The sequence below is a fragment of the Furipterus horrens genome, unplaced genomic scaffold (genome assembly GCF_987537825.1).
Source record: "Furipterus horrens unplaced genomic scaffold, mFurHor1.1.pri manual_scaffold_11, whole genome shotgun sequence".
Lineage (NCBI taxonomy): Eukaryota > Metazoa > Chordata > Mammalia > Chiroptera > Furipteridae > Furipterus > Furipterus horrens.
Genome location: NW_028327181.1, coordinates 83869496 through 83882926, shown reverse-complemented (window position 1 = coordinate 83882926; position 13431 = coordinate 83869496). Strand labels below are relative to the sequence as shown.

The following is a 13431-nucleotide window of genomic DNA, read 5'->3' as shown; positions in this document are numbered from 1 at the left end:
TTGGAATACCAGGGATTTTATTTGACTAGTACTTACGGTTATTTAGAAGATGGCTATATGCTTTTCAGTAAAAGGGGTAAGAACTTTCACCAAAATTTCGCTAAGTTGAGAAAATTATCACCAGGAAATACTGTGTTGGATGAAATTGGCACATTCAGATGTGAGTTTCACTCAGAAGGACAAAACACAATTGGAAATTGGCAGCAGTAAGGGGAATGGTGTGTTTCAATAAAACACATCACATGCAATGTATTAACAAATGTAGAATGGGAAACAAATAGGAACATTTGCCCTTTCTGCCAAATCTACCAGTGGTGAATTATTTTTATTTGGAAAAATGACAGTTCACAGCTTCACTGGTTCCTCCTTTTCTTTCCATATGGAAATGATTACCTTTTTGCTGTTTTTGTTATCAACTGTTGCTATGATTTAAAATACTGAACCCTATCTTATTTCTAAGGAATGGAAAAAGTGGTCTGTTCAGCTGCTAACTAACAGGCACACCCCACTGCTGTATTTTAACCCAAATATGCTTGAAAAATAGTTAGATCATAATTTTCACAAAATAAAGTTGAAAGTAATTGTTTAGCATTGAAGAGATCTGAAGACAAAAACAATTTCCCAGACTAAACCCGCATTAATAAAGATCTGTAACTGAATGATCTCACCACGAGTTAAGCTGATTCTGAGGAAACTTGCTAAAAGTTTAACTTAAAGAAAGTCACAAGTTTAAATCATTTTGTATTTAAGAAAGGTACCATGAGGTACCATGGGGACAAGTATATTCCTAATTTGGCAACTCATGGAATCAACGGCAGGTGAATATTAAAAGTAAACCCCAGTTAGAGCTCTGGATCCACTCGCGTATGTGAGTTGATCCTTTTTATGATCCACAGCTGCAGTATTTGATATGTGTGGATACCTAAATATTTGCAGACTTGCTTTAAACATTTACATGGAAATATCTTATTCTTGTCTATTTGGAAAAATATAAAATCTTTGCAATGAGAGTTCAGATTTTAACTTAAAATTTAACACAGAGAAGCTGATCTCAAACTTCAAGATAAGGGGTGGCATTGGAAATGTACTTCGTGTGCACAAAATGGCCAGTCAGCCAGAACAACATCGGAATCATAGCTTCCTGGGCATCCCGATCCGGAAGCTCTGAACGTGTCGTTTCTTTGATGGGAACAGAGTACTGTTTCCCCCAGACGGCGTCCCACAGAGGCAGGAGGCACCCCTCTGGGCGGTGAGCACAGTGCAATTCAAGCTGCGTTTTGTTTTCAACCCTTTTCACTCTCTCCCGTTTGTTTTTCTCAGAGCTCTTCAGATTGTAAAATCTGTTGCTTCCCATTCATTTCCTCTGGGTTCTGGGGATGTGTGGGTGCTCCCCGCCCCAAACTATCCCGTTAATCAGTAACATCTTTCTCCTTTCCTTAACCTGTCACTTAGAACTCAGTGTCAGTACTGGTGCCCACCATTCCCTGTTGTTGGCCCGTCATTCATTCAGTCAACGTCTGTTCAGTGCCAGGCATCGAACAAGACGTTTAGGATACAGAGGTCCATCCCACACGGTCTAAATGAAGAAGCTGACGATGGAGTTAATTTTCTTTGGTTGCCTGGTGCTAGAGTTCCAGCTTCCTTATTATTGCTTATTACCTTGCCTGTGGCCATGTTCAACTTTTTTACGGGGAAGATGCGGTCCATGGGAAAGAACAATGAACTGGGAGCTCTAGGCTGGGCTTTCAGTCTGAAATGTTTCCTCACCGGCTCTGCAGAATCAACTCCTCAGTGCACATACCAGGGATTCCTCTGCCAACCAACATGTTTATCACACTTCAGTTCCTGCTCCATATGTTCCTAACCCATTATTCTCTCCCCATGAACCCAAGGCTTGGCAGTCAACCCTTTCTTGTTCTTTCACCTACCTACCCAATAGGGCTTTACCCACTACCTTGTCGTTTTTGGCAACTAACCGGTTATTTAAGAGATATTTGCTTATCTGTATCAATCACATTGTTTCCTATGAGTTTTAGGAATGTGAGCTAAAAAAAATCTGACTTTACATTTTTTACTAAATAACTTTCTACTCCTGTACTCAGATGATGCAATGTCAGCCTTATAGATAAATGGAATTCCATTTCCACAGGCTGGAATGCTTGCATAAGAAGTTAAGATAAACAATGTAAATATTTTAAGTTTCCAGGGAACACAGTGTGGGGTCAGTGTTGGCAAAGATATGGCATTCAAGGGAGAGAAGGGAAAAGATGGAAAATCCCAACCATTTAGACTCTAGGGAGCCAGTGCAGCAGGAAGAGATGAAAAGCCAGGTCAAGGGAACAGAGGATGCCCCCGAAGAACTAATAGCTTAGAAGCATTTCCAAAGACTTGATGGATTTTGAATTATGGACTTCACCTAATGATGAAAAATCTAAAAGGTTACAAGAATAATTTAAAAAGAAATAGTAAGCCCTGGCCAGGTTGCTCAGTTGGTTAGAACATTGTCCCAATATGTCAAGGTTGCAGGTTCGATCCCTGGTCAGGGCACATACAAGACTCAACCAACTAATGCACAAATAAGTGGAACAACCAATCAATGTTTCTCTTTCTCTCTCTCTCTCCTGGAAATCAATAGGTACAAGTTTTAAAAAAAGAAACAGTAAGCTAAATTACATGTCACTTAGCAAATAATTTCATTTTATCTAAATTTACCTCCTTTGCTATTGATGCAGCCAATAGGTGGACACCTTTCTGACTCTTGTCCTATCTGAATTTAATTATTTACATGTGAGCACACAAAAACTCAACGTTTCTATGCCCATGGTGTCCAATAAGGTAGCTATTAGCCACACAGCTAGTGCTGTTTAAGTGTCAAATGTACATGGGATTTTGAAGACAATATGAATAAAAGAATCTGGGTTAAGTGAATTATTCAAATTTGTGTACCTGTTTCTTTTTAGGTTTTAAAATGTAGCTACTAAAATCTTTTAAATTAAGATATATGGCTTGCATTGTATTTTTTTGTTTTTATAATTTATTTGTTTATTTATTTCTAGAGAGAGGGGAAAGGAGAAAGAGAGGGAGAGAAACATCACTGTGTGGTTGCCTCTCACTCGCACCCCCAACTGGGGACCTGATGTGCAACCTAGTCATGTGCCCTGACTGGGAATCGAACCAGCGACACTTGCATTGTATTTCTATTGGGCAGGGCTATCTGACATTTCAGGAGCAAAGTCCTGGGAATTATAGAAACAAGTTGCACAAAGCTTGCCCTTACTAGGTGAGAGAGGTCACAGATATATGACAAAAGAGGCAAAAGATGGGTGTTTCCATTTTAGAAGAAAACAGGCCTTTGCTTAAGCTTGGCACATGTGAACAGTATGAAAGAGGCAGGATGTGAGTTTAATTCAACAAACATCCTTTGAACACCTGCAAGGAAAAACCCTGTGCTAGGATAGGGAGATTTTTAAAATGAATGAAACCTGGCCCCTGCCCTTCAGTTCACCATTTCATATATTCTTTGCTGCAAAGCCTTTGCCTGGCTCATAGTAGAGACTCCCTATTCCCTGAAAAGATTAATGTAAACATCTAAAAAACAATGGAAAAGATGAAAAACTGAAAAACTAAAGGCATACAGTGAAGCTTATTAAAGCTCCCATGTTCCCATGTTAGCAACAGATCTCATAATCATTAGCTGAAACTAAGGACCTGGAAATAGAAATATAATTAAAATTATTTTGCCTCTGAAGCCATCTTATATAATTAAAACCCATTTAAGATTATATAAATTCAAATATAGTAAGAGAATGAAGAATTTCCTTTGCTTTGAAGTCCTTACCTACAATCTAAACTCCTTGCTCTGAAACTCCAAGCCTTCTAAAGTGGGGCCACTCTCTTTATCTCCCGCTGTACCTGGAATAGGCCATCAAATGCTGTCATGAAAAACAATAGATGTGTCTATATGCTGACGTTTAATTTTGTTCAGTAAGGACAGGGATGGAGCCATCTATCATGGACCCGAAGATACAGATGGGCCACATGCCCCAGTGATCCTGCCTACTCATTGTGCCCCCACCCCCACTTCCAGGTCCCCAAGACCAAGAAAAGGGGGCTCAGCATTTTTGAGCAAGACTGACAGGATACACCAGATTTCATAGCAATTTCTTTGTGGGGGGGAGTGTCTTTCTCAGGGAATTTATTTTATATTGTACATTTCTTTGCTTACATTTTTTTCTTAAACAAAGCCTTAAAAACACAATATAAAGATAAAATAACTGAAATGACATTTCAAAGGATGTTAACAACAGGAGACAGTCTGAAGAATGGAGGAAGAAGTCAAATGAATCAAAGGCAGTAACAAGGGGCGGAAGTACTAAGCAGCATTGTTCTACAAACTATCACATAAACAGGTGCAGGAAGTACAGGATGCTTCAGGTTCATTGTGAGGCAGGGGGAGACATTAAAGACCTTTGTGATCCCTATTACCTCAACATATTCACCTACTACAGGAAAGACTAGTGAATATACCACAGATAGACACGCAGTCTGTGAGTAGCCTAAAAAGTTTTAAGTAGGAAAGCGTCTGTGTATGAAAGAACATTTTACTTCCTCTTTGTAGAGACCAGGGATGTGTTTTATGCTTAGACAGATTTCTTTACACTGGAAGAAAATGCAGACATTCTGAAAATTTCTTTGATAACTGTTATTTTCAGCTTCCCGTTCTCCCCTAAAACTGCAAAGCCCTCCCACACACATGCTCTTCTCAGACTGGGGGGTTCCATCAGAAAGCCAGGAATAGTGAGGGCCCGTTTCTCCCAGGCTTTGAGAACTGTGCACCCACCTGAGAACGGAATACTTGGGCTCCGTACCTCTCTTTTCCACCAAAGGATAATTACACAAGTAATCTTTTCTGAACTCTGGTGCTCCTGGTGAGTGGTGTAATTGTGGTCACATCATTTATTCTGAACTCCTATCCAGCCAACTTCAATAAGGATAACTCATTTACCGAAGCATGTAAACAACCCCAGCACCAGAGCCGCCAAATGGAAAGCCGCCTTGACCACATGCTCTAGAAGGTGTAAGAAAACTGATTCTGCCTTTTGGCTTGGCAAAGGCAGTGGGGAGGATGCCCTTGTACTTACTTGGGACTGCTTATGACATCTGGGTTCTAGGTGGCTGCCACTGCTGTCTAGCACTACTGGAATCTTGGACTCTAGCAGAAATATACAGGAAATCACATTACCAAACCTTTCTCCTTATAAAGACAATCTATCCAGGAATTACCGTCCTCCCAGTTCTCAGAGGGAGGAGCCACTGGTTTAGGAAGCAGGATGCAACAGGGGAGAGGAAATTTAGAGCAGTTTCCTCTGGCCCCAAGGGCCATCTCTTCAAGAACCCTGCTGCACAACAGGTTAAGGCTCAGGGGGTCACTTACGGGAAAGTAGAGAGGGCATAAGGCTCTAGAGGATTCTCTAGAGAAGGCCAGTTTCTTCTCCAACAGGGAGAAGTGAGGAGTGCTCTAATGCACAGCACACTCACCGGGAGGTCAGGGGTTAGGAAACCTGAGAGGCAGACCCACAGTAGGCCCCACCGTTCTACTGCCCAGGGTCCTCCCTCCGAATGTTCAAAACCCAACAGTGTCTTTCTCCCTCCAATTTGCTCCTCCTCGTGTGTTCCCGGTGCAGAGATCAACCCGCCTTGCTGCCCCCTCGGGTTCTCTGCTTCCTTCTTCGCCTCTATTCCACCTCCTTGACTTGAGCTTTGCCAACTACGCTGGACCCTACTTAGGGCGCACCTCCTGCCTGCCTTGGAATCCCCTCTGCAGCTTCACCAGAACTATTGCGTATTTGTTCAGCAAACACCCGCCAAGAGCCCCGCCAGGTGCCAGGCCCTGTGCTTGAGTCTGGGCACGCCAGAGAAGAAACAGAGCAAAAACAAGCAGCAGAGGCCACAGTTACGAGTTACGTAGAACGGAAGTGGATGACACGTGGGCCTTGTGTTTTCTCCCACCGCTCACATGGTTCCCCCGCGTGCGCTTTTCCGGAGTCTCTCATGCCTAATTAGGGCTTTTTCACTAATTAGAATACCTTCCGTCTTTCCACTCCCACCTGGCAATTCAAATGCCACATCCTCATGAAACCTGCTCGGCAATTCTCTTCCTCTTCTCGATGCCTGCCTTAAGGCATTCATCAGGCGCTAGTTATCTGCATACATACACACATAACAGCCCCTAGAGGACTGTACGTTCCTGGAGGGACATCATTTTTCAACACCTGTCTCTTCCCCACAGTGTCTTAAACCAGCAGAGATTTTAAAAATTAAAATTAAAAAATTCACCCTGGTGTGACTAACTAATGCCACTACTGGCCCTAACTATTTCATAAGGTTATTATGAAGATCAAATAAAATTCAAGATGTGGAAGAGCTGCCCTGACCGGCTCGATTCAGTGGGTTGGGCATCGTCTCACAAAGTAAAATATCGTTGGTTCGATTCCCGGTCGGGGCACATGCCTGGGTTCGGGCCAGGTCCCCAGTTGGGCGTGTGCCAGAGGCAACCAATCGCTGTTTCTCTCCCTTTCTTTCTCCCTCCTTTCCCTGCTCTCTGAAAATAAATAAACCCCTTTAAAAAGAAAGATGTGAAAGTGCTTTGAAAAAGAAAGAAAAAAAAAAAGTCTATACAAATAGAAATTGCTTTGTAATCATAATTACAGCAAGCAGCACTCTGGGAACCTGCCCACACAGGAGCTGGCTTTCCCAACCCTTGGAACAGAGAAGCACAAAGGCTGCTCATCTGTTTAAATACAAAACTTTTCAGACTGTGGCCCTGATTTTTTGCTGTCTCCCTCTCTCCGTTACCGACTTGCTATCACAAGATAAAACGAGGGAGCAGAAGCCTGGACTTCTCTGTGGAACAGAGTGGCTAAGAGCCAGAATGCCTAGGTTTGAATTCATACTCTGCTCCCTCCTTACTTCCTCCAGCGAATGCCTGGGGCTCTCTGCTCCATTTTCCTCATGGGGTCGTTCGTAAGGATTTCATGATTAAATACAAGGCAGTAAAAGAGCACTGGAGACAACGCCTTGTGCAAAGTGAGCAAACAACCATCAAGTTATAGCGGTGCACGGCCCTTCCTGGTACAGGGCATCAGGGGTTCCCGGGAGCTCACCCCAGCTGCTGGCGCTCTGCACAAAGAAAACACCACGCAGGCAGCACGAGGCAGGGAAGGGGTGGCGCAGAGGCCCTGGGCGGAGCCGATGGCCAAACCGCAGTGGCTGGGGAGGGCAAGTTCGGCTGTTGCGAGGCGCTTTGTTAGGACATCCTTCAACCGAAGTGACTATCAAGGGGCTGTGAGAACTGCACTAAAAAAATGAAACGGAGAAAGGCCTCCTTTCCCTGTTTGCCTGTCATCTTTTTAACTGATGAAGAAGCCAAGGACTAGGTTCTTGGTGACGTGGTGTGCGGGGCTTTGGCACTGCTGCCAAGAGGTGTGATCCTAAGGGCCTTTGTTGCCCATACAACCCGGGGAGAAGCCAGGGGAGACGACATGATGTGACCGACCAGTTGCTCTCCCCCTTGGGGGAGAGGCAGAACCATCCCTCTTTCCCAAACAGCCTCACTCTGTGAAAACCTTTTCCCCCGCAGGAAACAAACCGGGTCACAGTTAAGCAACACTGTCTTGCTGGGTCAGTCAGCTGGCCTGCGGGTAAAAGCTGCTCCTGCTGTTCCCCAAAGGGGACATGGTGACACAGGGAAATGCCATATTTGGCATTAGTTAGGGCAGAGAAAAGTGGCCTACAGAGGCCTCTTTGAAAGAACAAAGCTTTTCCTAGAAGAGCCTGGGGTGAATGGCCATGGGAGCAAGCTGTGGCTGCTCCCCCCTGAAACCCTTAAAAAAAGACTGTGACCTCCAGCTGAGACAGGTGGGCAGCGGTCCCTCTGAGTCAGATGCCCCAAATAAGCGAGCGCCTTCCCATCCAAGGACTCAGGACTGTGGTCTCCAGTGCAGAGCCTACACTGTAGAGACAGCGCTGGAGGGTGTCCAAACCCTCCCCCACGTTCTTTGAGTCATTTGGGAATGGTTGACAAACGGGTGGAACACCTGGGCTGATTACTCCTGAAGGGGATTTCCAAACACTCGATATTGTAAAACCATCCCTTCGCTTCCCAAAGCGGCACACTTGCACCCTCTCAGACTTGTGCCCTGAAGACCCGTTTCTAACGTCGATTCTAGGCTTTCTAACTTAGAGCAGCGGCTGCTGCCGACACAAAGAAACAAGGAGCCAAGCAACTCTGTGCTTTTTAGTTTGTTTTGAATTAGGAGGAACAGATGTCCAATGTTTCAAAAACCCACACATTTGTGGATTTGGCTGATGACAAACCCTCTAAACTGCATCTCATCTCTGTTCCCAAAGAGTCAGCCAGCCACTCACAACCGACTCACTCTGGGCCACAATTTGGGCCCTTCTCCCAACTACAGAATTAGAATCTCAGATCTCAAATGAATCCAGGGTGTTTGGGCAGGGGGGGGTGGGGGGACCACTTAAACAAATTTTTTCCATTTAGTATCAACACCCACACGGCAAGCTGCAGGGCCAGTAGGTCAAAGAATGAGCAAACAGTTGGCACCTGCCTATCCTAGCACCACGAATTAGTAAGCAGCTGCCCAGAACAGGTTTTTGTTACAATCCCTCTTACAACTACTGGTCAAATATGCAAATACATGTAGGTTGTTTGCTGCAATTCAAGGCCTCACCCCCAAGGCAAACACATTACCTTAGGTGAACTCTTGGCCTTGTTAGGAAGGGAGGGACAGGAACCCAGGCTCTTGACTACCAGAAACAAATGACTCAACTGCTTCTAGAATCTTCAAGTACATTATGTGCTTTCTTGTCTTTGACAATAAAGGAACAAAACACTTCAGATGCCACTCTGGGGCAGCATTTCTTTGACCATGTTTTGTGAAAGCCGGAGCTTTGATCAATGTGAGTTGGATGGGATGTTACTCGGCTTTCAAAAATGGCTGTTAAACTCCTGAATAGGTTGTTTTAACTGTTTGTGAGCATAACTAATTATCAATGAATAAAATAAGCCTTTTATTTTCCTAACGGAAATGAGATTTTGAGGCCTATTGAGGAAGATCTTGCATGCCACCAAATTGAAAAAAAAAACAAAAAAAAAAACTACTTAAAACCTTCATACCCATCAAATCTCACTAGATAATCTAGATGAAGATTCTCACAGGAACTAAAAGCTAGTAATCCCCCTTCCCCCTCTACCTTCCAGAATTTTTACTACTAATTGTCTTTATAATAAAAATAAATAAGCTGTCAACATTTTAAGGTGGGAAGGTTAGAAACGTTATTTTCAATTATTTCACAGTAATTTTGTGTATTGGTGCTTTGGACCTTAACCAAGCTAGTTAGGGGCTTGTTTGTATTTGCTCCAAACAAGGGCATATTACCAGGAATATTTAAAAACACTTTTGGAATAAATGCAATGTTGTAAAATTCTTGCACGTGTAACAAATACTGTCTTTGGTGAATTACTAGTTGGGAACATACATTTATGGCAGCACTTTACATTTTATCTGATTTAATCCTTCAGACAACCTGCCTATTTTTATAGCTGAAATCTAGGCTTAGTTAAAAACTTTCTCAAGGTCACTTATGTGAGAGGCAGGACTCTACACCATCACTAACAGACTATTGCACATGGAGCCAAGTGGGTTTCAAAATATATGGAAAGGCAATTTGATGCTAAAAGGCTGGGCACTTCTATGAACTCTTTATATACAGGTCAGTCAAAACACAATTCACCCCAGGGTACAAGAGGGCAATGGGTTACTTAGCCTAACGCATTGTTTGTACTCAGTGAAGTAGTGTTGCGTGACTAGTGAAAGCAGACAGGTCTGGCTGTCCTACCAGAGCTGCACGGGCAGCACAGAGCACTCTGGGAACACGGGCTGAGCCTGTCTGCCCAGGAGCTGGTGCTCCTACAGACCCTGAACCAACCAGTGTATTTCAGAAACTTCACCCCAGCACTTTTTTCTGGATTCCTCGAGAACGGGAGTAGTGGCCTTTGTAAGTGAAAGCAAAAATCTCTTCTTCCAAGCCCGACACTCCAGATGACAAACATACAGACAATATGGAAAACAACGCACGTGATTCCAAACTGCACAGTTCTAAGGGAGCTGCTCCCTGGTACCTAAGCGTGTGAACTGCTGGCGCATTACTCTGCACCGCCTTGCGCTCCTCGACAGTCACTGAGTTGAGAAGGGATAAAACACTGCAGCTATTTAAGGCACAAAATGAGGCTTAAACAAAGTAGAGGGGGAATCAGAATTCCTAGGCCCTTTTTTTATTTGCAGTCATATCAAACCATCCATTTACAAAGCCCCTGGTCTCCCACCAGCTGGGACGAACTAGGGCTGTTTGGGGGGTCACGCAGTTGTCCGCGTCCAGGATACCACAAAGGCACACGCCTGGCACCGGAACCCGGGGTAGCGGCAGACCGCCCCAGCTGGCGTCCAGCAGGATCACCGAGCCTGCCGCACCTGCGCACTCAGTGGAGGAAAGGGGGAGAGACGCTCTTCGCTTGTTTCCAAAGCCAATTCATGTGAAGGAGTGAACAAACTGTCGTCATTAAGTCAAAGGTATTAGACCTTCAGCCTAACACACAATTCTTTTTTGTTTCTAATACCCTACCTAAAATAAATTTATCAGAACCTCCCCCCAAGATTTAATGCAAATAGTACAATTCATACTTGCTTTCCTTTCCTTTCTTTAGACAAACACCAAATAAAATGCAGGTGAAAGAGACGAAATACCAGAAGCTGACTTAGAAACTTACATGAACCCTAAAGAAATCTGAAAAAATTATGCTTTTAATGTGAATTAATTTAAAATGAAGTGCTTGGATACTGCTTTTTAAATAAGGTAATAGTCATACTGCTAGACAGTCCCTGGGTGGAAAAAAAAGATTAAGAATAACCTTCTCCAAGCCTACAAGGCCGGTCGCTTATACTTAATTCATTTAGCTGCGGTCATGGAGAGTATCCCAGTTTTCCATAAAATCCTCTTGGCCATGCTGCAATATCATGGCATAAAAGATTCAAAGTGCCACTAGACAGGACAGAGTTGTTTTTTAATCGTCAACCATGATTTTGGGTAATGTTTGAATGGAAACATTTGATATGGATGGTCAGATGAAAGATACCAGAATGTCAGACAGCCCATCGACTGCTGTTGCCATGAGATTCAACAGTCAACATCAGTCTGATAAGCTACCCGACAAGTTGGTACAGCATGGAGATGTCACGATGGTGGGCACAACAAGCAGACACTCAGGCGAGACTGGATAAAGCCAACCAGGCATTTCTGGCCTTTTGGGATTTATGTCCAATGCTACTCTCAACATAATGTCAGTACTAATTTTCCTAAAGGAAAAAAAAAAAGCGAAATTGTTTATTTCCCTCTCAAGCAAAACAAAATGACCAAGTTCAACTAGAAATGTCCCAAAGGAAAAACCACATAAGAACAAAACTGAAAAGGGCAAGAAAAGTAGGTTACATATAAATTTCTGTTAAAACCAGAGTACATGCTAAGCTAAAATTAACGTGAGAAAAGTGTGGGCTTCTCTTAATGAGTTATTCTCTCCAGTGTTTTGTTTGTACACCACTATCTCTCCGGTCCCCACAAACCAAGAAATGCCCTCACGACTCCAGCCCTTAAGGTGCCATTCATTTCAGCACATGCAGCTAGCTGCCCAAGTCCAGCCTAACCCAAAGGCTTCGGCGGTGCCCCTTTCCATGCAAATAAGTGAAAACTTAAGAAATTATGGTTGTAGGCAGATTTGGCATGGCTACCACTCAGTTGGTAGAAGCTAAATGGCAGTAAAAAATCAAAACGCTCAAGAAAACAAAACACAATTTTGGAATGATCAAAGAGGTCTTTATAAAGTTTTTTCATGACTTCATTCTAAATATACAGAATAAAAAAATGGTGTCAGCTCATTCGAGAGACACCAACCAGATTTTCCTTATACTGTCTCAAAATTTAAAGATCAATTTCCCAAGAGGGTGTGCAATGCATCATAAAATGGCCTTTTTTGCAGGTAGGAGAGGAAGGGCTGGGCAGGATGGCATATTAAATTTTACCATGATAGACATGCAAGACTGTTATCCCAACTAATAATTATATACATTTTGATGACTTAGGGAAACAAAGCAGTCATTTGTGACAAGCCTAAAAAGCTTGACATATTTAACATACTTAGGAACTTTTTTTGTGGAGTCCGGAATTCTTTAATTGTACAATGTGGACCTTCTGAAAATAACAAATAAAAGGCCAGTTTATATTAAGTTTGCTGCTGAACATCACATTCCACCCTAACAGGAAGTACAACATGAACTGAATTGCGGGTGGATACCTTACCTTAACACACAAAGGAAAAGTATGTCAGTGCAAAATATGGACTAAACTGCTTTCAGGGAAAAAAAGAAATTAAACTGATACAGGATGGAAAAGGGAATTTTCTTTCCTGATCTGGAGTCCTCCCAATTAAGGCAGAACCCATCCATTCTAATTTCTGCCGTTAAAAAGCTTTTCCTGCTTATTTAGTTTTCTCCTCTGAGTCCAACTGCTGCTGGATTCTTTTGGCGTGGCTCTGCGCCATGGAGTTAATGATGGACAGAATGAAGTAACACACCATGACAACGACCAGCTTCTCAAACATCCAGGACAACCAGCTTTCTCCCTGCAGGGATAAACGCAGAATCATCATCTAGAAACGCTGGATCATTTCAGTAGTAAAAAGGGGATCATCTGCAATGTTTTAAGGAAAACGATGAGCATTTGGGAGCCTAAGGTCTAAACAATTAAAGATAAAAAGTCTTGTGTCTGTAGCTCCCCTGAAATCTACATTCAGGCCCTTTTACATCCAGTTATTGAGATTTCGCTTTGCTGGCTATAAAGTCAATGCTGATTCATAGTTTAGATTAGGCGAGTGTGAGATCACCTCTTGTCTTTTACTTCGTAAGAATCAAGCCTTTGATTAAATTCTACTAAGTCACCACATAGACACTTGTGCAAGTTAGTGTCAAGATAGTTATATATTCTTGTTCCAGTATCAGGAACAGCTTTTAAAATATAAATGTTATCTCTTCCTGAAATCATGTTTGGTCAACTGAGGGCAGCACCGGGCCACACAAGGAGTGTAAGGCCATCACAAACAAATGAGCAGCCCCAACTGGGCTTCCTTCAGGTTTCCCATCTCGGCGTATTGCTTACTCATCCCCTTCTAGTCATTTCCCTTTGTCACAAACTAGTTACAGAAAAGGCAGGCTGGGTGTAAGTTAAAGTTTTTATGTTCAGCTATATAAAGAGCCTTGGTTTATTAAAAAATGATTTTTTTCCCCACTTCTAAAAAGAAAAATA

General features: G+C 43.0%; 1 protein-coding gene across 4 annotated transcripts in view; it reads right to left on the bottom strand.

The window, feature by feature from the left end:
- Window positions 1–11924: 11924 nt before the first annotated feature.
- The window catches only part of VMP1 (vacuole membrane protein 1), a 115002-nt gene continuing 113495 nt past the window's right edge, over window positions 11925–13431 (bottom strand). For all 4 annotated transcript variants that reach the window (XM_090292605.1, XM_090292607.1, XM_090292609.1 and 1 more), the window contains exon 12: window positions 11925–12751. In XM_090292605.1, coding sequence (XP_090148731.1) covers window positions 12608–12751 — 144 coding nt within the window. In that variant the 3' untranslated portion in view covers window positions 11925–12607. The remainder of the gene's footprint in view (window positions 12752–13431) is intronic.